Source organism: Hemiscyllium ocellatum, chromosome 4 (assembly GCF_020745735.1).
Source record: "Hemiscyllium ocellatum isolate sHemOce1 chromosome 4, sHemOce1.pat.X.cur, whole genome shotgun sequence".
NCBI lineage: Eukaryota > Metazoa > Chordata > Chondrichthyes > Orectolobiformes > Hemiscylliidae > Hemiscyllium > Hemiscyllium ocellatum.
In genome coordinates, this window is record NC_083404.1 from 75,774,560 (window position 1) to 75,802,012 (window position 27,453).

Consider the following 27,453-nt stretch of genomic DNA (forward strand, 5'->3'; position numbering starts at 1 on the left):
AGATCACACATTCAAGGTGAGATGTGTAAAGTTTAAGGGAGATACATGCGGAAAATACTTTACACAGAGGGTGTTAGGTGCTGGAACATGTTGCCAGCAGAGGTAATAGTGACAGGCACGGGAGATTAAGTTAAGGTGGCATCTGGACAGATGCACAAGTAGGTGGGGAGCAGAGGGAAACAGATCCTTAGGAATTGGGCAATAGGTTTAGACAGTGGATTTGGATTGGCACAGGCTTGGAGGGCCGATGGGCCTGTTCGTGGACTGTAAATCTTCTTTGTTCTTCCCTTCCTAGGGACATTAGCTGAAATTTGTTAATGGTTCTTTCTCGATAGGTCCTATGTGCTCCTCCTTAGAATTTGCTATTCTCCTCATTCTTCCAAAAAATGCAATACTTGATCCCTCTGCCCTTGCAGGCTGTCACACCATTCCAATCTTATATTTTTCTCTAAAGTTTCTTAAATCTGTGTCCATTTTTCCTGTGACTGTGTTTGAATTTTGAGAAGATTTGTAGCTCAAGTTGAGGTTTTGGATGTAGGTTAGCTCACTGAGCTGCACGGTTCATTTCCAGATGTTTTGTTACCCTACTAGGTAACATCTTCAGTGGGCCTCCGGTGAAGCAATGCGGAAAATTCCTGCTTTTTATTTAGATATTTGGGTTTCTTTGGGTTGGTGATGCTATTTCCTGTGGTGATGCTATTTCCTGTGGTGAAGTCACTTCCTGTTCATTTTCTCAGGGGGTGGTAGATGGGGTCTAACTCAATGTGTTTGTTGATAGAGTTCCCATTAGAATGCCATGCTTCTAGGAATTCTCATGCATGTCTTTGTTTGGCTTGTTCTAGGATGGATGTGTTGTCCTAGTCAAAGTGGTGTCCTTCCTCATCCGTATGTGAGGAGACTAATGAGAGAGGGTCATGTCTTTTTGTAGCTAATTGGTGTTCATGTATCCTGGTGGCTAGTTTTCTGCCTGTCTGTCCAGTGTAGTGTTTGTTACAGTCCTTGCATGGTATTTTGTAAATGACATTAGTTTTGCTCGTTGTCTGTATAGGGTCTTTCAAGTTCATTAGCTGCTGTTTTAGTGTGTTAGTGTGTTTGTGGGCTACCATGATTCCAAAGGGTCTGAGTAGTCTGGCAGTCATTTCTGAGATATCTTTGATGTAGGGGAGGGTGGCTCAGATTTCAGGTCGTGTTTTTCTGCTTGTTTGGGTTTGTCCAGAAACCCTAGCCACTCTCCCCTACATCAGACATCTTGAAAATGACTGCCAGGCTACTCAGATCCTTTGGAATCATGGTAGCCCACAAACCCACTAACACACTAAAACAGCAGCTAATGAACTTGAAAGACCCTATACAGACAACGAGCAAAACTAATGTCATTTACAGGATACCATGCAAGGACTGTAACAAACACTACATTGGACAAACGGGCAGAAAACTAGCCATCAGGATACATGAACACCAATTAGCCACAAAAAGACATGACTCTCTCTCTCGCTAGTATCCTCACATACGGATGAGGAAGCACACCACTTCAACTGGGACAATACATCCATCCTAGGACAAGCCAAACAAAGAAATGCATGAGAATTCCTAGAAGCATGGCATTCCAACCAGAACTTCATCAACATTGAGTTAGACCCCATCTACCACCCCCTGAGAAAAGGAACAGGAAGTGACTTCACTACAGGAAATAACATCACTTCAGGAAATGATATCACCAACTCAAAGAAACCCAAACATCTAAATAGAAAGCAGGAATTTTCAGCATTGCTTCACCTGAGGCCCACTGAAGATGTTACCTAGTAATGTCTGGAAATAAACTTTGCAGCTCAGCGAGCAAACCTACATCCAAAACTATGTCTGAATCTCTTCAGTCAGTTTTCAGTCAACTACCTAAGGCCAAAAGAGACTGCTTGCAAAACTGAAGTTACGTTTGGCTCTGAGATGAGGCTTTGACTCCATAGCCATCATAGGTATACATATTCCACTTCCCTGAGATCATCTGACTCAGCCCTGCCTGTATTCAAATACTGCTGAAATTCTCTGAACTTGACTATTCCAATGCTTTAAACCTTCCTCTCTGCTTCAGTTTTGCCTTGCGTTCCAATGTTATTTAATGTAATTCAATGTTAAACTTTATTTGATAATGATCCTGTAGAGTGTCTCAGGACATATTGTTCCATTAAAGGCACTACATAAATCAAAGTTGTTTTATTTTAATTCACATACAGTTGTAGGCATAGAGTCATATAGCATGGATTCAGAAATTAATCACTAGGCAATCTGGTAATTAACAAAATGTAAGGCATATTTGCAGTCATCAAAGAGGAACTTTTCATGCAATACTCTAACTAGTCTCCTGAGAGATGTTCTTCACTTTAATTAGTGCAACATCATTCTCACATAATCCATGTAGTGCATTGGATGGATTCAATGAACAGTTCACTTCAGAAAAGAAAATTCAAAAGGAAAATAATAACAACATCTTTTAGTGTGAGAACTAAAATAAAAAATAAAATTGGTTAACACATTTTGCACACAACTTCCGATCACACAAATTGCAAACGTTCACAATTGTTTGTTTTTTGAAAGATGATTTTTCATATTTTGAAATAAATCATATGAAGTAATAAACTGTTATGTTAATATTGATAAACACACAGACAGGATTCTGCACTTTCTGCAAAGTACTGAATGCTAAACAAATGTACTGATTGATGGAAATGCAGATATTTTTATTAAGAAATAAATTGTTTAAGTGTGAAAGTTAAATGAGTTCTCTGAGTGCTGACTAGATTATGGTAGGTCATTTGATATTACTTTTGAAAAGATGTCAGGCTAGTATAGGTAAAGTTAACTGTGCAAGGAGTCCAAGGGAAAGTGGCAGGTTGATCTGACATTGACATGGCGGCAGAAGCAAGTGGTGGTAGCTGATGAGGGATTTTGTAAAATGCAGGTTGTTTGCAGGACCGTTTTGGAAAGCTCAGTACTGGGTTTCCTGCTTACATTGTCTACATCAACGACTTAGGCTGCAATGTGCTTAAGAAGTTTCTTGATTATAGAAGCATTGTGTGCATATTTGATGGTGAGAGTAAAAGTTCTCATCTATAGGATGATATTAAAGGATCTGATCAGAAAAGCGACAAATAGAATTCAGTCCAAAACAATATTAGATTCCACCTAATATAGGCAGCACAGTGGCTCAGTGTTTAGCACTGCTGCTCCACAGGACCCAAGGTCCAGGTTTGATTTCACATTTGGGTGACTATGTGGAATTTGCACATTCTCCCTGTGTCTGCGTCGGTTTCCTCTGGATGCTCTCGTTTCCTTCCACTGTCCAAAAGATGTGCAGGTTAGGTGGGTTAGCCATAGGAAATGCAGGGTTACAGGAATTGGGTCGGAAGGTGGTGGTGGGATGGATGCTCTTTGGAGGGTCGGTGGGGATCCGATGAGCCGAATGGCCAGATTCTACATTGTAGGGATTCTATACTTGGGAACGGCAAACAAGATAAGATTACTTTCAATAAATGGTAGGATATTGACTAATTTAGAGCAACAGAAAGTCCTTGAGTGCATGCCTACTGCTGCTTGAAGCTAGACGACAAATAATTACAGTAGTTAAGGAGACTTATAGACTATTTTCTACTTTTACCCTAGATGCTGAATGGAGGGATTGGGGTGGTTATATGAAAACTGTATAGCAAGCAATTTAAGTCACAGTCAAAGCCCTGGATACCAAATTACTGAAAAAAAATCACAAAAGATAATGTGCAGAAAAATGTCGCCAAGACTTACATTCTTTAACTTGGAGGAAAGATTCAATAGACTGGGCTTGTCTTTATGGGACACAGGGAAGTTCAGGGGAGATTTAATTGATTAATAAAACACTAGGTATGTCGATAGAATGGGTAGAAAAGGCTTCTTTCCCTCATGAGAGGGACCGATAATCAGAGACATTATTTATAGCATTTGGTATAAGGTTTAATCTAAAGTTGAGTAAGTATTTTCTGCTCAGAGGACAGCGTGGGTCTCAACTTCAATCTCTGGAAAGGTGGAAGCACACATTACATTTAAAAAGTATTTGACAGACGTTGAAGTCTACAAAGGTTTTGAAGAACTAGAAAATACGATTAGGTTGGGCAACTGGATGTGCGCACAGACGCGATGGCCCGAATGACTTCTAATAGAGTTGTAGATCTTTCTACTCCCGTGATTCAGGGCTGCTGTCATTGTTTAATGTAAAATTACTATGGCGAACTCTGAAAAGCGGTGCTGGGTTTTCGGTGTACCGAATCCTCCCGCCTCCAACGAGCTGCGTTTGGTCTCCAGCGTCATCGAGTCGATGCAGCGTGAGGCGAGCAGCGCCGCAGCAGCGAGCCCAGCACTTGGACTCTGTCAGACAGAACCTGCAGCAAGGAACACCGGCTCTTCACAACGCACCTTGCATGCAAGCAAAAGTTCAACTCGAAGTCGGTGAGCGTTGCTTTGCACTGTTACACAGGAGCTTTCGATCTCATCTGTTCGATTAACCTAGATAACAGTTGTTTGATGTTCCTAATAATGTCTTTGTACCTGATCTTGTTCAGTATTTTAAGGTTTTCTCCCAACACTTCCTTTTGTCTAAATAGTATGTTTCTGATTCTGGTATATTTTTATGTTCATTCTTTATTTTTTAAAAAATTTTCTTTTTATAGATAAGACTATGGACGCTCCAGTGGTAATTACTAGAGAAGGTATGGGTTCCAAGTTTGTGTTGCACTCTGATGAAGGTACTCCTGTCATTATCCCAAACAGCACTTTCCCAACTACTTCATATTATTGGGAAAATAGCACCGATTTTTTTGACTTTCACACGAACACAGTGAACACCCTTATTCCCATCAGTATCACCGCTGTCTATTCGCTCATTTTTGTGGTGGGGACGGTGGGCAACTGCCTAGTTATGTACGTGATCGTCAGGTAAGAGGCTTTATTTCGTTTGTGTCTTTGATTTGGCATTTGCACCATTCCTGAAAAGATCTCGAAGTTAAACTTTCGTGATAAGACAAAAAGGGTAAAGAAAGCATAGCTGCAAGAAAAATCTCGCGACTGCGACGAGTGTTGAAATAAAATAATTTGATGGAAAATTCTCAATGCAAAATACGGACAGTTGCAGCTTTTGTGAAGTGCTGTAAATGGTTAATAACTGTATGTAGAATAATAGTTGTCACGATTTGGAGATGCCGGTGTTGGACTGGGGTGTACAAAGTTAAAAATCACACAACACCAGGTTATAGTCCAACAGGTTTAATTGGAAGCACACTAGCTTTCGGAGCGACACTCCTTCATCAGGTGGTTGTAGAGGGCTCGATCGTAACACGGTGAAGGAGCGTCGCTCCGAAAGCTAGTGTGCTTCCAATTAAACCTGTTGGACTATAACCTGGTGTTGTGAGATTTTTAATAGTTGTCACAGCACCGATGAGACGAATTATTCATAGTCAACGCAATTTGTGTAGTTCTTTTGTTATTTATTATTTACCAGGCAAATATTCTTGAACTTATTCGGCCAGGTCCTCTCTATTATTCCCTGGTTACTGGCTACATTAAAATAACATGCTTTTAACACAATTAGACAAACGCAAGTACATTACAGAGGTAATGAAAACCCTGAACTCTATTGGGAAAAATGATTGTTTTAGAATTGCAACGCCCCCAAATGGGAATAATAGGTACTGATTCTGGATTGACAGCTTAATGTAAATTGTTTGTTCAAGAACAACAAACATGTGCTTTCAACGTAACCCGTAATTGGGAAACACGTTAGTTGGAAAGCAATGTTGAAATATGGTAATTCTTTTAGGCCGAGGAAGATTAAAATATCTTAACAAAACTAAAATACAGCACGTTGCAGAAATGCAGAAAACACCGAAACTCGGCATGTCAGATAGCTTCTGAAGAAATGTTATCGGTCCGAAATGTTAATCTGACCTCTGTTTTGACGCCAATGCTGCCTAAATGGTTGAATATTTCTGACATATTTTGTTGAACTGAGAAGTATTAATTTGTGTCTCAAGTTGATATGTGAGCCAAATCTGTTTTTATGTTCTCAGCAAACAAGAGCACAAAAGTGCTGATGCTGTTATAAAACGATTATCAATGGTACATGCAAATCTGTTCCCTTGTAATAAATCCTGGCTTCTCCGTTATGTGGAAGGCATAGTCATCAGTTCATGGAGTGTGAAATAACCCATGTTAACAACCTAGCTACCATTGAAATTATTACTGTTAAAATTAACCATCTATCCATGTTAATTTGGGGATGGGTGTGGGGTAGGAATTGTCAACTGCTGGCTACGTTATACTTATCTGAAAAACAAGATCCCAGCATTTGAAAATTGAGAGAAGTCAACACTGTGGTCACCCTAGTGACATCTAAGGGCTGCCTAATCCAATTTTTAAGGAGAACTGTAAAGGACAATGTTGCACACAAAAATAACAAAGAGCTGGAAATCTGGGACAAAAACAAAAGTTGCTGGAGAAACTCAGCAGTCTGACAGCATCTGTGGAGAGGAAACAGAATTAATATTTTGAGTCCAGTAACCAACCTTCAGATCTGATAGTAGCTAGAAAAAGATGGTATATATCATACATGTGTATAAATGAAGCATAAACTGGGCAACTGCTTTGGGGAACACCTATGTTCTGTCTGCAAAATGAAACCAAACTTCCAGTTGCCTGTCGCTTCAACACACCACTATATTCCTTGTCTTGTGTCTGCTCCAATGCTCCAGTGACGCTCAGCACAAGCTGAAAGAACAGCAACTCATTTCCACTTGGGGAACCTCAGGACTCAACATTGAGTTCAATAATTTTCGATCCTCCAGTTCCCAGATCCTCTCATGACATGGACTGGGTTCAGTAGAGTCAACCTATTTTCATCTCCCTGGCACACTCTCATCATTCATTTTGGCTCCAGTCATTCTCTTCATCTTGGCTCCATCTCTGCCTATCCACTCATTCCTTTCCTTCTTTCCACCATTGCATCCCCTTCTACCCCTCTCGCATTCCTGGCTTCAGCATATATATCATCTTTTCCTAGCTACTATCAGTTCTGAGGAAGGGTCACTAGACTTGAAATGTTGACTCTGCTTTCTCTATGCAATGCTACAGACCTGCTGAGTTTCTCCACAGTTTCTGTTTTTATTGCAATATTAAACCTGCCTGTTTGAGGTGAGAAGATACTTAAGTACATAATTCAACTTTCTATTTCACGAGTTTCATGCTGACGACCAACTTTTCAAAGATAACTAAGGATGGACACTAAATTTTGGCAATACCCACATCCTATGAATTAATAACCAATACATTGGCTCAATTCTTCCCATTTGTACACACAGAACTGTTGGGGCTGTACTTAAAATATTGTAGTGCTTTAGTAGTCAATGCTCACTGCCTCTCCTGCTATCCCAACTCCCATCCAGAGGTGGGATCATCCCTGCTTGAGCCACTAGGCTCAGCACAAGCATTTGCATATTTCTTAATCTTCCAAACTATCAAACTATTGTGCCATTTAGCACCTGCAGCTATATCATACATTTAAATAAGGTCTGAATCCAAAAATATTTTTATATATGTTTCCATTTGTGGGCAGACTGTCCACGATGTTGACCTCACAACTCAAAAAATACCCTCCTAAAATTATCTGCTGTGGTATCAATCCTAACTGAATTTTACTTTTTATCAAATTAAATGGTTCATCCACAGTATACTGTATATCTTTAAGGCTGATACTAAGCTTTTATTCATGTAAGAGAAGTGGGCATTTCTAGCAAGGTCAGCATTATTTTCCAACCCTGACTGCATTCAAAAGTTATTGGTGAGCTTCCTTCTTGGTTATGCTGAATGCCTTACTAGATCATTTCAGAGGACAATTAAGAGTCAATCACATCGAATCAGGTCTGAAGTCACATATAGCCCTGTCCAGATCACAAGAGCAGAATTTCTTCCTTTTAGGATAATTATGAACTGGATGAGATTTTACTACAGTCTGAAGGTGAGAGAAGATTTTTATTCCAGACTGAGTTACTGAATTGAATTGAAACTCCCCGACTGGCTTGATGGAATTTAAACTTACCAAATCACTAGATCATTACTTCATGCCTCTGGAAATACTTGGTAGAGTGACATAGACACTGTTACAGTACAAAACAAAAGCAAACTATCTGCATACCCAAATGTCCAATGTATGAACTGTATTTTGCCGTTGATACTCGATTGACCCAGATGATACATCGCAAGAGTGAGTGTAACATTGACAGTTATATAAGAGATTCTATAATGTCATCTGTGTGGAATATGTCGTCATAGCTTAGAAATTTAAAATTTGAATTGATGTTTTATTCTTTGAAGAAAAGACTTTGGCATTACATTGTCCACTCACTAATTATCCTTGTGTCATCAACAAATTTAGCAACCATACCTTCAGTCCCTTCATCCAAGCTATTTATAAAAATTGCAAATGTTCAACCCAGCTCTAATTCCTGCAGTGCAGCACTCATTTCTTTTTGCTCACCAAAAAAAGGTATTTATGCCTGCTTTTTCCTGTTAGTTAATCAATTTTCTTTCTGTGATAATATGTTGGCCTGCTATGAGAAGCTCTTATTTTCTGCTATAATCCTTGATGTGGGTGAGGGTAACTAGGAAAATTGGCGGCATGGTGGCTCAGTGGTTAGCACTGTTGCCTCACAGCACCAGGGTCCCAGGTTTGATTCCAGCCTCGGGCGACTATGTGGAGTTTGTACATTCTCCCCGTGTCTGCGTGGGTTTCCTCCAGCTGCTCCGGTTTCCTCCCACAGTCCAAATATGTGCAGGTCAGGTGAATTGAGCATGCTAAATTACCCATAATGTTAGATGAATTTGTCAGGGGGAAATGAGTCTAGGTGGGTTACTCTTCAGAGGGTTGGTGTGTACCCGTTGGGCTGAAGGGCCTGTTTCCACATTGTAGGGAACCCAATCTAAGTAGTGAAGGGACTTAATGAAGCTTCAAAGAAATATAGAATAGGTTAAGTAATTAGGCAAAGAACTGGCAAAGAGAGTATAATATTGGAAATGTAAACTTCTTCACTTTGGCAAGAAGAATATAAAATAAAAAGAAGCATCAAAACTCAGCAGTGAAAGATCACAGAGTCTGAGATGCAAGTGGATCCAGATGTCTCCATATAGAAGGTTAATATGCAGGATCAGCAAGTAACTAGGAAAGCTAATAGAATGTTATTCTATATTGTGTGAGGTATTTAATACAAAAGTGGGGAGGTTATACTTAATTGTACAGAGCACTCGTGAGATCCCATCTGTTGCATTGTGTGCTGCATTTTCTCACAGAAGATTGAGACTCTTTTGAATTATTTTCCTTGAAAGGAAGTGACAGCAGAGTCATTGAATATTTTTAGATATCAGAAGATTGCTTCTTAATAAACAAGTGAACATAAAAAGATCAGATATTATTGAATAACAGAGCACATTAAGGAGCTGAGTTGCCTATTTCTGCTCTAAATTTATATGCTCAAATGTGTTCACTAGTATCATTATCATATTGTATACTGGAGCTATGAGTCATGTGATCAGCAGACAGACCTTGCCCACCACTTGCCACCCTCTGCTTTGTTGTGGTAGCTCAAAGAGATGGTATTAAGCAGTGCTGTGTAATTCAGGCATTCTAACCGCTACCAGAGTATCGCACTGAGTAATAGATGTGTTGGGTGTCATATCAGCTGGTCGTAAATGGAGCCAAATCCCTTCCTGTTGCAGTCCATCTCAGAATTGACATATGGTGGCCACAACACATTGTTTGCCAGCAATGGCATCCTGTACCTTATGGATGCCTGCAATCATTATGAAGCCAGGTGCTTGCTCTATTTTCCTGATAGAAGAGAATAAAATGCATTGAACATTCTTTGTATGCAGAGCCTCAGAGTCCTCCCTTATTCATTCATTGGCAGCAAGCTTAGAGATGTTGCAAATATTACCTGTTGCAACCTGGAAAACATCAGGTACATAAGGATTCATAATCTGGGTTACCTTCACAGCCGTATGTGATTCCATTCACAGTCTCATGGCAGATTTCAATGAAGACCTTTTTAGTCAATTGGTGACATTAACACTCTGTTCTTCACTGAGGTCTGTCAGGGAAAGTTGCTCCATGAACATATGTCAGGAATACATATTTATATTTCTGGACATTGTGGGGAAAAACTAGAAGATATTGAACTGAAGGCACATTTTCTAGAGTATCACACTGAGTAATAGATGTGTTGGGTGTCATACCAGCTGGTCGTAAAGGGAGCCAAATCCCTTCCTGTTGCAGTCCATCTCAGAATTGACATATGGTGGCCACAACACATTGTTTGCCAGCAATGGCATCCTGTACCATATGCATTTAATTGCTGGAACACCCAACTTGGAAATTTGAAAAGGTTATGGGGTTTCTGCACTGATGGCTGCCAAGAAACCCAAACAGGATTTGACTTCTGCTTCAATTATCTGGGGAGTCAAAAGTAAAAGAACAGATAATGAAGCAACAGTAAGGAGCAGTCAGGCTGCAAGACATTATGATCTCTTTCTAGTCGAAATTTGTCAACACTTCAGAATTTTGACCTTCTTTCAAACCCTGAGAAGCTGAACTGTGATTATGGTCCAAAAACTTAGATCTAACTTGATTTCCAATCAAACTGAGCTTTGATTAAGAGATCTTCCAACAGTACACAACTGCTAACAATTAAATTTTGTCAACAAGAAGTCTGGTGGATGATGACAATTCATAAACCTCTTTTTTATATAGATTGTTGTTCAATAAGGATGTTATTTTCTTCTGTCTTTTTAAAAATATTGTCTCTGTAGATGTGTGTGTGTGAGAGAGAGAGATTTTGTGTATGTGTGAGAGATTTTGTTTGGGATTGAAATGGCATGCAATTCAAATTCTGGATTGTAGATAAGATATTGTCATTTTTGCCTCCTGTTTTAAGAATAATTTTTATGTTATAATAAACTGAAACCAATTGGCCAGTTATTTATACTAGTGATGTGATTTATAGATTAGTGGGACTTGGTTATCAGTACATTCCTTCTATCATGATAGTAACACATGCTAGGCAGATATAACCTCCCTGCTAAGAGCCCTTCTGCTTCTTTTCCAAAAATATTGTCATGGTTTTTGAAGCTTAGCTCATTCTCCCAGTTGTGATACATTGCATAGGGAGTGCATACAACTGCCTTTGTGTCTGGAAGTAAGTAATTTGTGCAGAAGTCCTCATATGATGATACATTTCTTTAAATTGTCACACCCTGTAGATTTCAGCATTCTTAAAGAACTCTACAAACCACTTGTGCAGCAGCTGAAAGAACCTGAAGAAATCAACCATCAACTATCCAAAAAGTATTTGATAAGCACTTTATATAGTGCTGGTAGGAGGTCCATCAAGTTGCTGAATAAATGTTTAAACATTCAAGATGATAAGCCTTTCTTTGAAGTCTGGAGCTCCACGATGATAGGGAGTATCAATGTTCCAGGCTGATTGACATCATGACCTTACAACTCTACATACTTCTGATGGATGGTCCCTCTGTACATGTTAACACCCTCAGCAATAGGCATTCAACCCAGCCAGCATCAGATGTGTGTGCAAACATGATGTGGACACAACATTTGAAGCAAATTGGCACACACAGCGCAGAAAAAGTGCGTGCTACCTACGTGAGTTTCAAAGCTCATGAACTTCAAATACTTCTCATAATACACCATTGCATATTTTTGGAAACATTTATCAATTCCGCTTGACTAATTTGCTTCATGTAAAGAGAATAAAGATGGTAGCTGATGATATTGAAATGCATGAATTAATACTCATGAAAAGAGGTTTAATACTTTGGAAGAAATAGAGATTGAGGACTTACAAAAACAACCAATTATGAATAATCAATCAACTAAACTTAAATAAAAAAGATGAATAATCAAATTATTGAATATTTGACAATCTTAAGATTATTTTCTTGAGTGTTTGATGTCTAAACCAGCACTTATGAAGTCACATAGATGGAAAAATGGACCCACACACAAAAATATTAAATCTCATGAGAAATGAAAGATGTCTTCGAAAGGAATCATACTTGTTTTTGTTCAAGGTTTAGAACAATGATTAAGTTTAAAAGAGACCCAGGTTCAATTCCTGCCTCAGGCGACTGACTGTGTGGAGTTTGCACGTTCTCCCCGTGTCTGCGTGGGTTTCCTCCGGGTGCTCCGGTTTCCTCCCACAGTCCAAAGATGTGCGGGTCAGGTGAATTGGCCATGCTAAATTGCCTGTAGTGCTAGATAAGGGGTAAATGTAGGGATAGGGGTGGGTTGCGCTTCGGCGGATCGGTGTGGACTTGTTGGGCCGAAGGGCCTGTTTCCACACTGTAAGTAATCTAATCTAATCTAATAGATGCAGTTGGTTCACTATGTGCAACATAAACAATTCATCAAGGTACTTCAGTAGCACTATATCAACTCAGTGGTGAAAATGTTTACCTTCAGCTTTAAAGATAGTGTTTACCACATATTGGAGAGAAAGGTCAGAAATTAATTTCAGTCAAGTTTGTACGAAATGGTAAATTCCTGAGTCTTCAGGAGTTGATGACACACTAATCTGGCTTCAACAATGTTTAAAAGTTGTGGGAGTTTCTCTCATTTTTATTTACAAATCTTAGCAGGACATACACACTTAATGGTAAATTCCTAGGGAGTGTAGCTGAACAAAGAGACCTTGGAGTGCAGGTTCATAGCTCCTTGAAAGTGGAGTCGCAGATAGATAGGAGAGTGAAGAAGGTGTTTGGTATGCTTTCCTTTATTGGTCAGAGTATTGAGTACAGGAATTGGGAGGTCATGTTGTGGCTGTACAGTGGTTAGGCCACTGTTGGAATAGTGTATGCAATTGTGGTCTTCTTCCTATCGGAATGATGTTGTGAAACTTGAAAGGGTTCAGAAAAGATTTACAAGGATGTTGCTAGGATTGCAGGATTTGAGCTATAGGGGGAGGCTGAACAGGCTGGGGCTGTTTTCTCTGGAGTTTCGGAGGCTGAAGGGTGATCTTATAGAGGTTTACAAAATTATGAGGGGCATGGATAGGATAAATAGACAAAGTCTTTTCCCTGGGTTCGGGGAGTCCAGGTTTCGGGTGAGAGGGGAAAGATATAAGAGACCTAAAGGGGCAACTTTTTCACGCAGAGGGTGGTACGTGTATGGAATGAGCTGCCAGAGGAAGTGGTGGAGGCTGGTACAATTGCAACATTTAAGAGGCATTTGGATGGGTATATGAATAGGAAGAGTTTGGAGGGATAACGACTGGATGCTAGCAGGTGGGGCTAGATTGGGTTGTGATATCTGGTTGGCATGAACGGGTTGGACTGAAGGGTCTGTTTCTATGCTGTACATCTCTATGACTCTATGATGTGTATTGTACTTTGTATTTAAATAATTTTCAACAATATATAAATTCAAGAATGTAATAACAGAACATTTAGCAATACAAAATATAATCAAGTGAGGTAATATGGCTTCATGATTAGATAAATCATGTCTGCTAACATATACAGTATATATAAACAACTGGGATGGGGGATGTGAATGTATTATCACCAGATTCATGGATAACACAAAAATGACTGTGAACACAAGTGATGAAGTTGACACAAAGAGCCTACTGGGGGATATAGGCAGTTTAAGTGAATAGGCAAAAACTTGGCAGATGGAATATAACGTAGAAAAATTTGAGGTTGTGCAATAGAGGAGCTGAATGTCATCAGATATGCGAATGGATTCTACATAGATTGAAGTTGATCTTTTTCTGCACTTTCTTAATAACGGTAACACTATATTCTGTTCTGTTACCCTAATGTGCTTATGTAAGGTATGATTTGCCTGGTTAGCATGCAAAACAATACCTTTCACTATGTCTTGGTGCCTGTGAGAATAATAGATCAAATCAAGTCAAGATGGGAGAACACTGCAGAAGGCTAAAACACAGAGGGATTTTGGGGATCCTCATGCATGAAATATAAATTCAGCAGATAATAGAGACATCAAAAGGACTACTTGCCTTTATTTCAAAGGAAATGGGAGTATAAAAATAGAGAAGTCTTGCTAACCCTAAAAAAGACACTAGTCCAATCACACCTAGGAAATAGTGAATGGCTTGGGCCCATTGTCTATGGAAAAACATGTTGGCATTGATGATAGTCCAGAGAAAGTTCATGAGATTGATGCCAGGCATAATTGTATTTTCCTATAAGGAGAGGTTGAGTAAATTGGGCCAGTGTTTATTGGTGTGTAGCAGAATGACAGGTGATCTTTCTGAAGTTTCTGAAGTTCTTAGGGGACTTGACAGAGTGGAAGATGAGACAATTTTTCTTCTTGTGAGAGAGTCTAGGAGCAGAGGACATAATCTTATGGATTGAGGGTGCTGGAAAAGTACAGCACGTCAGGCAGCGTCTGAGGAGCAGGAGAATTGACGTTTTGGGCAAAAGCCCTTCATCCGGAATCTGCAGTCCTCACTTTCACCCTGTAATCTTTGGGATTGTTTCTTTAAGCCACAGGTGAGTAGGAATTTCTTCTCTCAGAGAGTAGTGGATCTGTAGCAGAGTTTATGTTGTTAAGAATATTCAAGGCTGGGACAGGTAGATTTTTAATCAGTGAGAGAATTAGGGGTTTTGGAGTAAAGCCAGAAAAATGGAGTTTGAGGGTTATCAGGTCAGTCACAATCTCATTAAATGGTCAGACGCAATGGGCTAAACAGCCTACTACTGCTGCTATAAATGTGTTGCTAGTCAAAGCACAGCAGGCCAGGCAGCATGCTGTGCTTTGACCAGCAACACATTTGCAGCTGTGATCTCGAGCATCTGCAGACCTCATTTTTTACTACTGCTGCTATACCTTATAGTCTTAGAGGCCATTGTTTAGTCTCCTGGTTACCTATCAAGTAATGTTTAATCTATTTTGATTTCCATTTATTTGTTACAGCAATAATTTTAAAAGGTGAATGTTTGTCAGGTGATTTCTTCCATCAATTGCTGCAAAATTCTATATTCTCTTTTAAAGTTATTGGGGACACTTGTAGGATTCAAATCTAGAATCTGTAAAATGGGTAAATGGAATTGACAATGGATTTGTTTTTTTTAAGAGTGTAAATAAACAAGATTTTGCATATAATTTTCCTGTCTACATTCAAAGCTTGGACAATTCTGGCAGGAGACAACATATCTGTTAATGCCCTGTTATAATTACCAAAGGTTTATTCAAACGCTGTGGGAGAGAAATTAGAAGTTGCGTTGAAAGTAGAGATAAGAAAGGCAGAAATTGTTGAAAGCTTGGTTCAGCACTACATCCTAGAAGAATAAATATGTAATCCTGATGGTAGACAAGTTGAGTGAAGTAGAATTCAGTGACAAATTAAATAACTTGAATTGGAAAAAGGCTAAAAAGAAAAAAATGTTAAATGCAAAAACTTCAATTAGATTTCCAAAGAGGAGGATAAAAGAGACACAGAAGGAAACAAAAGAAGGAAAGACTTAAGGAAAAGGATAGATTTCAAGAGAGGAAAAGAAGCAAGAAAATTTGAATACAGCAGAGAAAATTTTCAATTATACAAACAGGGTGACAGGAAAACTTCAGAATGTTTCAGTGTTTCATTATTTTGATTCTTTCACAGGATGTGGGTGTCATTAGACTAGTCAACATTTATTGTCCATTCTTTATTGGCCTTGAATAACTGAGTAATGCTTGTGGTGTAGAGCTTTCCACATTATTGTTAGGAACTAAGTTAGAGATTTTAACCCAGTGATAGTGGAGGATCAGTAATAATGTATCAAATCATGACAATGTGCCTTGGAGGAGAATTTAGAGATGATAGTTCTACTATGCAATTAAATTTCTGTCTTCCTGATGTAATAAATACTAATGCACAAGTGATTTGCTTCAGTGTATCTGTAGGTAGTACACTGTTCTGACTGTGCATTACTGGTATAGGGAATGTATGTTTAAGATAGTTGGTGGGGGGCTAGTCATGTGGACAGTATTCCATCATTCTCCTGACTTGTGCCTTGCAGTTGGTCAGCAGATGAGTTATTTGCTGCAGAGCTTTCAGCCTGTTTGTAAGGAAGGCTTTGGAGGTGTACTTATCTCTTTCAAAACCAAGTGAAGCAAGTAATGACAGATGACTATGGGTTATCTCTCAAGCTTGGAAGTACGAAATTATAGTTTGTGAAACAGAAACTGGAAAGGTAAAAGATGAGATCAAAAAGAAGAGAAGAAAGAGATGCTACTCAGACTAAGAATGTAAGAAACGGGAGAAGGCTGATCAGCCCACCATTCAATAGGATCATGACTGATCCAACATTCATAAAATCCCTACAGTATTTAAAGAGGCCATTCAGTCCATTGAGTATGCACCAACCCTCAAAAGAGCCTCCCACCTAAACCTACCACCCTCATCCCCTCCCTGTATATCTAACCTGCGCAACCTTGGACACTACAGAGCAATTTAGCATAATCAATCCACCTAATCTATACATCTTTGGACATGGGAGGAAAGCGGAGCACGTGGCTGAAACCCACATAGACATGGGAATAACATTCAAACTCTGAAGACAATTGAACCCAGATCCCAGTGGAAAGCATGGAAACAAACCTTTCGATCTGTCCATGCTGGCCAGATATCCCAAATTAATCTAGTTCCATTTGCCAGCATTTGGCCCATATTCCTCCAAACCCTTTTTATTCACGCACCCATCCAGATGTCTTCTGAATGGTTGCAATTTTATCAGCCTCCACCACTTCCTCTGGCAGCTCATTCCATACATGCACCACCCTCTGCATGAAAACATTGCCCCTTAGGTCTCTTTTAAATCCTTGCACTCTCACCTTAAACCTATGCCCTCTAATTTTGGACTACCCTACCCTGGGAGAAAGACCTTGGTTATCCCTGCCCCTCATTATCTTATAAACTTCTATAAGGTCACACCTCAGCCTCTGAGGGAAAATAGTCTCAACCTATTCAGCCCCTCCCTACAGTTCAGACTCTCCAACCCTGGCAACATCCTTGTAAATCTTTTATGATCTCTTTCAATTTTAACAGCATCTTTCCTCTAGCTGGGAGACCAGAGATGAAAGCAGTATTCCAAATGTGGCCGAACCAATGTCCTGTACAGCTACAACATGATATGCTAATTCAAAGTTAAAAATCACACAACACCAGGTTATAGTCCAACAGGTTTAATTGGAAGCACTAGCTTTCAGAGTGCTGCTCCTTCATCAGGTAGTAGTGGGACCACAGTCAGTGATGTAGCAGAGGAAAAGGTGGGGAATGGTGCCGATTTAGCTGTGGAAGATGGACTGTTCCAAGTATCTGACGAAGAGGCAGCCATCGCTGGGGCCCAAGCAAGTGCCCATGGCTACCCCTTTGGTTTGGAGAAAGTTTCCAGCACCACACTTTTCGCCTTCTTCAGTACCCTATCTATTTGTGACTTCACTTTCAAGAAACAATCTCATTGAATTGTCTGATTGTAGAGACAGACATACTTGCTTTGCTGAGAACTTCTGGTGTTCATGTTATTGGTGCAATGTTTAAACCGCAGCTGCTTATCACTTCAAATACTACAAACCAAGAACGACCATTCCAAGACTATTGTACCACTGTATGTTAAAAGCATGTGGTTGTGAAAGTTAAGATGGCATCTCACTTCATGAATGGGAATCCAGGGCTCCTGGTGGATAGCATTATGGAGAGGAGGGCTGTCCTCTTCCCTTAGGGTCACCTGCAGAGACTATAGCATCAAATCGTGCAAGCCTGTGAGGCATAGCCACCTGGTGAGTGTTTTTTTAAAATTCACTCATTGGATAGGAATGTGGCTGGTTGATCAGCATTTTTATTGCCCATTCTCTTGTTGGTCTTGAGAAGGCAGTGGTCAGTTGACTTCTTGAACTGCAACAGTCTATATGCTGTGGGTCAACCAACAGTGCCCTTAGGGAGGGAATTCCAGGATTTTGACTCAGTGGCAGTGAAGGAATGGCAATATATTTCCAAGTCAGGATGGTAAGTGGCTTGGAGTGGGACTTGGTAGTTGGGGTATTCCAATGTATCTGCTGCCCTTGTCCTTCTAGATGGAAGTGGTCATGAGTTTGGAATGTTTGTCTAAGGATCTGTGATGAATTTCTCCAGTACATTTTATGGATAATACATACTACTGCTGCTGAGCATTGGTGAATGTTATCACATCAGAAGGAATGCAACAGTTCAATCAGCAGAACAATGATCATTTGCAGTCTGCAAGGCGAAGAGCCACATTCTCCTCTCTGCTACCTCAAACTCAATGTCACTCAACCACCTACTAAGGCTAATGGTGTAACACTTTCACTATTGCATGTAGCAGCTTCCTGCAGAAGCTCTTACCCACCTTATGCTCCTAAACTACGATGTCTTCCTACCCTCTGCAATTCCTACTCAGTCACCAACTGTCATGTTCTTCCACCTTCAACTCACTAAATCCTTGCCTTTGTTTCATTGCAGGAGAAACTGTCTCCTAATAGGTCAGAAACAGTAAAGAAAAATTGTCCAGAGGCCGATATTTATCTCCTCACCCACTAAACATACAGCTATAGAAACAAGGAGCAGGAGAAGGCTATTCATCCCAGTGAGGAGAAAGTGAGGTCTGCAGATGCTGGAGATCAGAGCTGAAAATGTGTTGCTGGAAAAGCGCAGCCGGTCAGGCAGCATCCAAGGAACAGGAGATTCGATGTTTTGGGCATAAGCCCTTCCTTTTCCAGCAACACATTTTCAGCAGTATTCATCCCAGTGAGCCTCCAACTTTCAAATGATCATGGCTGACCCTCTATCTCTGCTTTTTCTCCTTATGCCTTGAAGCTTTTAGAATCTAAAGAAAAGTCTCTATCATGAATATATTCACTGACTTGGCCTCCACAGCCATCTATGGTAGAGAATTTGAAGTGTTCACTACCCTTTGAGTGAACAATTTTTTTTTTGTCTTGAATGGTCCATATCCTAAGACTGTGTCTCCAGGTTCTAAACTCCCCAGCATCCTCCCTGCATCTAGTCTGTCCAGACCTGTTAGGATTTCATATGTTTAAATTAGATCCTTTTTCATCCTTCTAAACTCTAGTGAAATACTGGCTCTGGCAAACTAGTCTCTCCATATTGGACAGACCTACCATCTCTGGAATTAGCCAAGTGAAACCTTGCTGCATTCTATGTATGGCAAGAATATCCTTTCTTAGAAAGGGAGACCAAAACTGCATGCAGTCCTCCAGCTGTAGTCTCAGCAAGGCCCTGTATAACCACAGTAAGATCTCCCTACTTCTGAACTTTAATCATCTCGTAATGAAGGCCAACTTACAATTTGCCTTCCTAATTGCTTGTCACCTGGCTACTTTCTTAACACCCAGGTTCTTTGTACGTTCACATTTCCCAATATATCACAATTTAATTCAGTGAAATGTGAAGACCTAAACCTTTTATTTTTACTCCACGTTGGAAAAGATAATATAGGACTTACCATTAATGCATAAGATAATCTGATGGTTTTACAGCATGTGTATATCTCATCAAAGACGAATCTCATGTTTGACAGTAATGATGAATAATTTGAGTTTTAATTTGAATCTTATTTTTCCAATTTACTAAAATGTCACTGAATTAGATTGATATTGAGTCAATAACTCACTCTGGTGTTGGAATATTGATGATTGATGAATATTTTCCTACAGAATACCCAAACAATTGGGAATGTAGGATTCTGTTTAACATTTCAGGGGAATGAATCACAATAGCAATACCCCTTAAAGCTTAATATGTCCATTACAGGTCAGGCTGTGCTCACAATTAACAATAAAAGTGATGAGCAGTCTGATGCATCTGTGAAGAGAGAGCCAAAGTTAAAATACTGAGTCTGGTATGACTCTTTATGGATAGTGAGCAGGGAGGAGATGCATGTGTAAGTGTTACGCTTTTGGGAATTGCACAGGAAAGTGCAAAGGATGAAGTGCAGGTTTGAGGGAGCATTAGGAGTGGGAGAAAATGTGTTTGGTGGTATCCTGCTAGAGTTGGAGGAAATGGTAGAGGTCATTGCTGACTCAAAAATTTAACTCTGTTTTTCTCGCTCCACAAATACTGCTGGACCTGCTGAGTTTCTTCAGCATTCTGTGTTTGTTTCAGATTTCCAGCATCCATCTATTTTGCTTTCATTATAATAAAGGTGATTTTTTTTTAAGTCCCCGTTAGATTCTGAACTCAAGCAGCAGGTGGAAGCAGTTTGTTATTTTTATTGTATCACGTAGATACTTTACATTATTCTAAAGGTTCTGACTTATTCATTGTGTTTATTAGCAGAAAATTGTCAAATCTATAAAGATAGTTTCACATTTTTAATGTATCCAATTCCAACCTAATGAGTACAGAAATAACAGTGAGTATCACTCATATTGTGTCTGAATGAAAACTTTTTCTATTTCATGCACAAAAACAGCCAAAAAAAAAGTACCACTTTTTGGAGTTTTCTCCACTTTGATTCTTCCCACCAAAGTGCATGTCCTCAGACTTACATTAAACTCCACGTGCAAGTGTTTATCCACTCACTAAACCTGTTTATGTGCCCTTGCCTATTCCTTGTAACATATCTTCTCACCTATTTTTGCATTGTTGACAACTTTGGATACATTGCAATCTGGCCCCTCATTTGAGTTATTAATCAGAAAAGATTTACAAGGATGTTGCCAGGGTTGGAGGATTTAAACTATAGGGAGAGGTTGAATAGGCTAGGACTGTTTTCCCTGGAGCAAGGAGGCTGAGGGGTGACCTTATCAGAGGTTTATAAACTCATGAGGGGCATGGATAGGATAAATAGACAAAGTCTTTTCCCTGGGGTCGGGGAGTCTAGAATTAGAGGGCATAGGTTTTGGATGAGACAGGAAAGATACAAAAGAGACCTAAGGGGCAACTTTTTCATGTAGAGGGTAGTACGTGTATGGAATGAGCTGCCAGAGGAAGTGGCGGAGGCTGGTACAATTGCAACATTTAAAAGACACCTGGATGGGTAAGTGAATAGGAATGGTTTGGAAGGATATGTGTCGGGTGCTGCATGTGGGACTAGATTGGGTTGGGATGTCAGGTCGGCATGGACGAGTTGGACCAAAGGGTCTGTTTCCGTGCTGTACACCTCTATGACTCTAAAGCAGGTCATTCTGTGATATCACATGTTTTGTCAACTTGAATTTGCTATAACGTGACTGAAGAATTGGGGACATTGTTTCTTCAGTGCAAACTTTTAAAAGTTCAATTACATTACCTACACTTTAACCACTGTTTTAAAGCACATTTTTTTCTATAACATGTGGTTGAATAAGGTCACATAAATTGTGTTATAGAAGAATCATTTATATTGATAGTAAATAATTGAGATCCTTGTGGCACTCCTTTAGTTATGTCTTTCCGATCTTTTTTATTCTTTCTTAGTAGATTCCTCCAAACATGTCAGTATTGCTGACATCACTCATAGGCTCAGAAAGTTTCACCGACTATCTTCCAAGGACAAGTAAAACTAAATTGTCAATTCTTTACAGAAGAGGGCAATAACATTTATAAGATTGCAGAGTGTTCCTCACTACTACAGCAGGACAGCAAATTAAGAAGTTTTCTGTTTAAATTTGAAGTGCCTTTAGTCTTGGCTGGTAAGCAGGCAAGCAAGTTACTGAGTTAGATCAGTAAGGTCTCTGATGTTGAGAAGAGCTCACATTTCTAATATTTGCCTTTGTATCGAAAATATGATTGCCCCTTCAAAATGTGTTTCAATTATTATTTCTAATTTGTAGAATAGAGAATAGCACCATCATCTGAGTCAAACATTTTGCTTCAGAGATGGAGCAATAATATGAGTGATACTCACTGTTATTTCTGTACTCATTAGGTTGGAATTGGATACATTAAAAATGTGAAACTATCTTTATAGATTTGACAATTTTCTGCTAATAAACACAATGAATAAGTCAGAACCTTTAGAATAATGTAAAGTATCTACGTGATACAATAAAAATAACAAACTGCTTCCACCTGCTGCTTGAGTTCAGAATCTAACGGGGACTTAAAAAAAAATCACCTTTATTATAATGAAAGCAAAATAGATGGATGCTGGAAATCTGAAACAAACACAGAATGCTGAAGAAACTCAGCAGGTCCAGCAGTATTTGTGGAGCGAGAAAAACAGAGTTAAATTTTTGAGTCAGCAATGACCTCTACCATTTCCTCCAACTCTAGCAGGATACCACCAAACACATTTTCTCCCACTCCTAATGCTCCCTCAAACCTGCACTTCATCCTTTGCACTTTCCTGTGCAATTCCCAAAAGCGTAACACTTACACATGCATCTCCTCCCTGCTCACTATCCATAAAGAGTCATACCAGACTCAGTATTTTAACTTTGGCTCTCTCTTCACAGATGCATCAGACTGCTCATCACTTTTATTGTTAATTGTGAGCACAGCCTGACCTGTAATGGACATATTAAGCTTTAAGGGGTATTGCTATTGTGATTCATTCCCCTGAAATGTTAAACAGAATCCTACATTCCCAATTGTTTGGGTATTCTGTAGGAAAATATTCATCAATCATCAATATTCCAACACCAGAGTGAGTTATTGACTCAATATCAATCTAATTCAGTGACATTTTAGTAAATTGGAAAAATAAGATTCAAATTAAAACTCAAATTATTCATCATTACTGTCAAACATGAGATTCGTCTTTGATGAGATATACACATGCTGTAAAACCATCAGATTATCTTATGCATTAATGGTAAGTCCTATATTATCTTTTCCAACGTGGAGTAAAAATAAAAGGTTTAGGTCTTCACATTTCACTGAAAAAGCAGAACATTATATTTTGCAATTTAGATAGAACACATTTGAAAAATGTATTATAAATCATCTATATAACTATTGATAAGCTAATTAATTCCCTTTTGTGCATTTATATTAGGAAGGGAAATGAATGTTAACCAAATCAGAAACCTGTTTTGGAAAATCATTCCAATTTGGTGGCAAATTGATGCAAATAATATTGTGAGAATATATTTTAATTTGCTAATGAGACGTTAAAGACAGTATCCAAATTACCAACCCTTAGGGAGGAATTAAATGAGCAAACAAGAGAAAAGCCCATCAAAAACAGCATTTTATTGAATAGAACTGGCCAACTTCCTACAGCTTTACACGCTAATTAATTTCAAGTTTTTTGTTTGGTCAAGCAGAGTAGCAAAACTGGGATAATAGAATGAAGATGGGGAGTGTTGGAAAAATAATAAAGATAATAGGAGAACATAGATGTGGTGTAGCCAGAGGAAGAGGAGAAGATGGGTGGAAGAGCAGAAGTGAACAAGAGGAAAGAGAGAAAGAAGCTGAGAAAGAAACCTATTGAAATTGAGGAGAAAGGAGAGCATGAGGAGTGATGAAGGATCAGGTCAAAATGGGGAATGGAACTTAAGCATGGGACAACCAGAAAATGGGATAAAATGTCAACTGGGGAGGTTACTGTGAATAAAGAAGTAATTAAGGGGAATTACTACAAAAATGGGAAATTATTACAACACTGCAACAGGTTTGTAAAGGAGAAAACAGAACCCAGAACTTAAATTGAAAGGTATTAGACATTAATGATTTGTATTAGAATATGAAATATAGCTTGAAAGATGGGATTAGTTGCAGCCAGTAGTGAACAAAAATAGATATTTGAATCAATAAAAGAATCTGTGTTGGGGAAAGAAATACAACCTATGATTCACGATAGGTAAGAGATGTGAGGGTGGACCAAATCCGATGGGCAGCAGGAGGAGGGCATTGCAGATATTTAGGTATCAAAAAGGTAGTGCAAAGGTTGTGACTCCCATTTGACTTTGTTTAGGTCCTGAAATTTGCATTGATACTTGAGAGACTTTTGATATTTGCTGGCTATACAGAGTCACTTGATTCTAGCCTTGAACGACAGTCTGTGTGGAATTTTCACATTCTCCCTATGTCTTAGTAGGTTTCCTCCAGGTACTCTGGTTTCCTCCACTGTCCAAAGATTTGCAAATTAAGAGGATTGGCCATGCTAATTTGCCAATAGGGTCCAGGGATGAGAAAACTATATAGATTGACCACCGCACCACCCCTCTTTCAGTTATTATTCCAAAAGAATTTATGAGGATGCTCCATTATCTTTCTTCATTTTTTTAGAATGTTAGTGCTATGCCTCACTGGGGCAGTATGCTGGAATCAAGCCCTGCTATTCCTCGAATCATAAAGTTATAAAAGTACACAAAATTCCCTAATTTACCTGTCTTTTAGACTTCTATTGACAGAATGCATGGACTAAGCTTCTGCACTTAAGAAGCATTACTACATCGTACAAATAAGTAGATTCAGGCTAAAAATAAACAATTATGAACTCTCAACAAATAGCTCTACAGTCAAAACTCTAACCTCTTTATAAAACAGTTCCTATACACATATGTGGACAGACACAATACAATATGGGTGGGGCAAAGCCTGGAAAAGCATTGATTCCTATCTGCAGAGTTCTCTGAGATGCTACTTCTGGCTTGTCTGGACCTGCTGCTTTTTGATCTTCCTTGCTCAGATACTTTCACTTCCTTGCAGGTGGCACTGGGTGACTGTTTCACAACTTACAAAGTCTATGATTTGTTGGTTAAAAGCCACAGCTCATAGCAACTGATGAGGAGAAATAAACTGGCTTTCTTCAGATGTGTGCGTTGCTTCCTAGGTCAGTATTTATTGCCAATCCCTCATTGTCCTGGGGACAATTAAGTGTCAACCACATTGCAGTGAGTCTGGAGTCATATGTAGGCCAGACCAGTTAAGTTGGTATAGTTCCTTCCCTGAAGGATGTTAGTGAGTCAGAGGGGTTTTTACGATAATCAATAGTGGTTACATGGTTGCTTTTTAGCTAGCTTCTATTCCAGATTTTTATTGAATTCAAATTTCACCATTTGACATGACAGGATTCAAACCCATGTCCTCAGAACATTAGTCAGTCTTTTACACAAGTCTTTCCTCAATATATGCTCAACAGGTTAGGACATGGGACAATGGATCACAAACGTGCTCAAAAGTGGAGCATAAAGAAGATGCATCTTGCTTAGAAATAATGGTGAGATCATGTTTAGCAGGGCAAGGAAGAATACCTGATTGGATTTTTGTTTAAAAGGGAAAGAAAAATTGGGTCCCATTACTTGCTTTATGCTAGAAGTTACTGATTCCAATCTTTAACATTATTCATTGATGGACAAGTTCTATCTATGCAATTAAGAAGATGGTACACAGAGTCTGTTCTGCTCAGTTATAGTTTTGTCTGTCATATGCAGAGTCTGCTGCTTCCTGGGGTTTTAGACTGTCAAAACATGTAGTTCAGTCCAAAGGAGGCTTTTTCAATCATACTGCAAATATGCTATTGTATTACCTTTGTTCCTTTCACTCAGTGACTTATTCTTCCATTTATGCTTCAAGCTCTATAGAGCTCTATACAAAGCTTCTTGGTGCTCAGTATTCTATTTTATTTATTTCAAGGATATTTCTCTTTCTATCTGACCTAGGTTTTGAATAATTGTTCTGCTCATTGGGAATGTCAATGGATTCTCAACTGCATGATTCTTACACAGATGGCATCTTGTAATCAATTGGTCACATTTAGTATTTGGTGCTTCATCATTATAATTTTAGAAGCAGTCATCACTTTTAATGTAAGTTGTTCCAACAAATGCAATAAAATTGTTTGGGAATAATTAGAGACCTTGATGTAATTAATGGGAATTGATTATGCCCTATTTTTGATGCTGTAGAGCCAGATAGTTGTGTCCTTGAAGTACAATGGTAATGTTCCTACCTTGGAACCAGGAGGGCTGGGCTCAAATAGCACCTGCTCCAGGGGTGTGTAATAACATTGCTGAAGAGGTTGATTATGAAATAACTAGAGCTGGAAGTTGGAGAGCCCTTGTGATGCAGTATCGGTGTCTCTACTTCTGAGCCATAAGGTCTGGGTTTACATTTTGCCTGTCTTTATAGGTGTTTAAGGTAATCTTTGAACAGGTTGATTAGAAAATATCAAGACCAGAGAAAAAACTCCAAACCCCATCAAATTGCAAAATAACATTTATCTAACATTTATTTGCAAGCCATATTCAGGAAAACGTGACAGAAAAAATCAGGAGGAGGAAGCACATGATTTTGCCAGGCAATTCAGCAAGACTCCTTCCATAGCAGCTTTCAAATCTCCAACCTCTACCTTCTCGAAAGACAAGGGCAATAGAGAATACCACCACTGCAAAAGTGAGGACTGCAGATGCTGGGAATCAGAGTCTAGCTTAGAGTGGTGGTGGAAAAGCACAGCAGGTCAGGCAGCATCTGAGGAGCAGGAAAATCGATGTTTCAGGCAAAAGCCTGATGGAAGTCCTTCATTCCTGATGGAAGGGCTTTTGCCTGAAATGGCGATTTTCCTGCTCCTTGGATGCTGCCTGACCTGCTGTGCTTTTCCAGCACCACTCTAAGCTAGAGTCTAATATCACCACTACAGGTTCCCTTCCAAGCCAGATACCATCCTAACTTAGAATAGTATCATTCTTTCATTATTGCAGGATGAAAATTATGGAACTCTTTCTCTAATAGGACTTTGTGTATACATAAACTCCAGAGCCTGCTGAAATTCAAGATCGCACTACCACCTTTGCAAGGTTACTTGGGGCTGAGCAATAATACTGGCCTAGCCACAGCACATGCACAAATAATAAAAAGTTGCACTTCAATGGTGCTGGGTGCCAATGACAGCATGTGCAGGTCTCTGTGAGCTCAGTATATTGACAAGGAAATGTTCTGTAACTATACGGGCAATACTCCAGAATGATCAATTATTGCATGAACACAATTGGTTGATTCTGACAGTGAATGCCAGCTATGAAACAGCAGCAACAATCCATTCTTCCTGCACCAGTTAACCACATCTGACATCTTCGTCCACAATGCTGAGTTCATGGTACTCTTGTTGCATTTACCAAGCTCAAATCTCACCTATCCTACTGAATCACTTGAGTGCATTCCATCTGCAATGACAGCCATGCACTGTCAAAACCATATTTTTCTCTGCTTTGAACTGGTATATCTGTTTTTGTACCCCCTCTCTCTTGATTTCAGTCTTTGCGTGTTTGTCCAGAAATTGAAAACAGCTGTCCATTTTTTTATTTCAAGGTGTAATAATGTGCATCTTGATTATCTATAGATTTCAATTACAGATCACATGAGCCTGTCTCCAGGCTTAATAGGCAAGATCACAATATTCAGAAAATGTTGTTTTATTTTAAACTAACAGAAGGGAGTTTAAAATCCAACCATC

The 27,453-nt window shown here is 39.2% G+C and overlaps 1 protein-coding gene across 1 annotated transcript in view; it reads left to right on the forward strand.

Moving 5' to 3' along the window:
• The first annotated feature begins 4,400 nt into the window (after window positions 1-4,400).
• Window positions 4,401-27,453, forward strand: part of oprk1 (opioid receptor, kappa 1) — a 42,864-nt gene continuing 19,811 nt past the window's right edge. Inside the window, exons 1-2 of the mRNA XM_060824342.1 lie at window positions 4,401-4,473; window positions 4,695-4,959. Coding sequence (XP_060680325.1) covers window positions 4,446-4,473; window positions 4,695-4,959 — 293 coding nt within the window. The 5' untranslated portion in view covers window positions 4,401-4,445. The remainder of the gene's footprint in view (window positions 4,474-4,694; window positions 4,960-27,453) is intronic.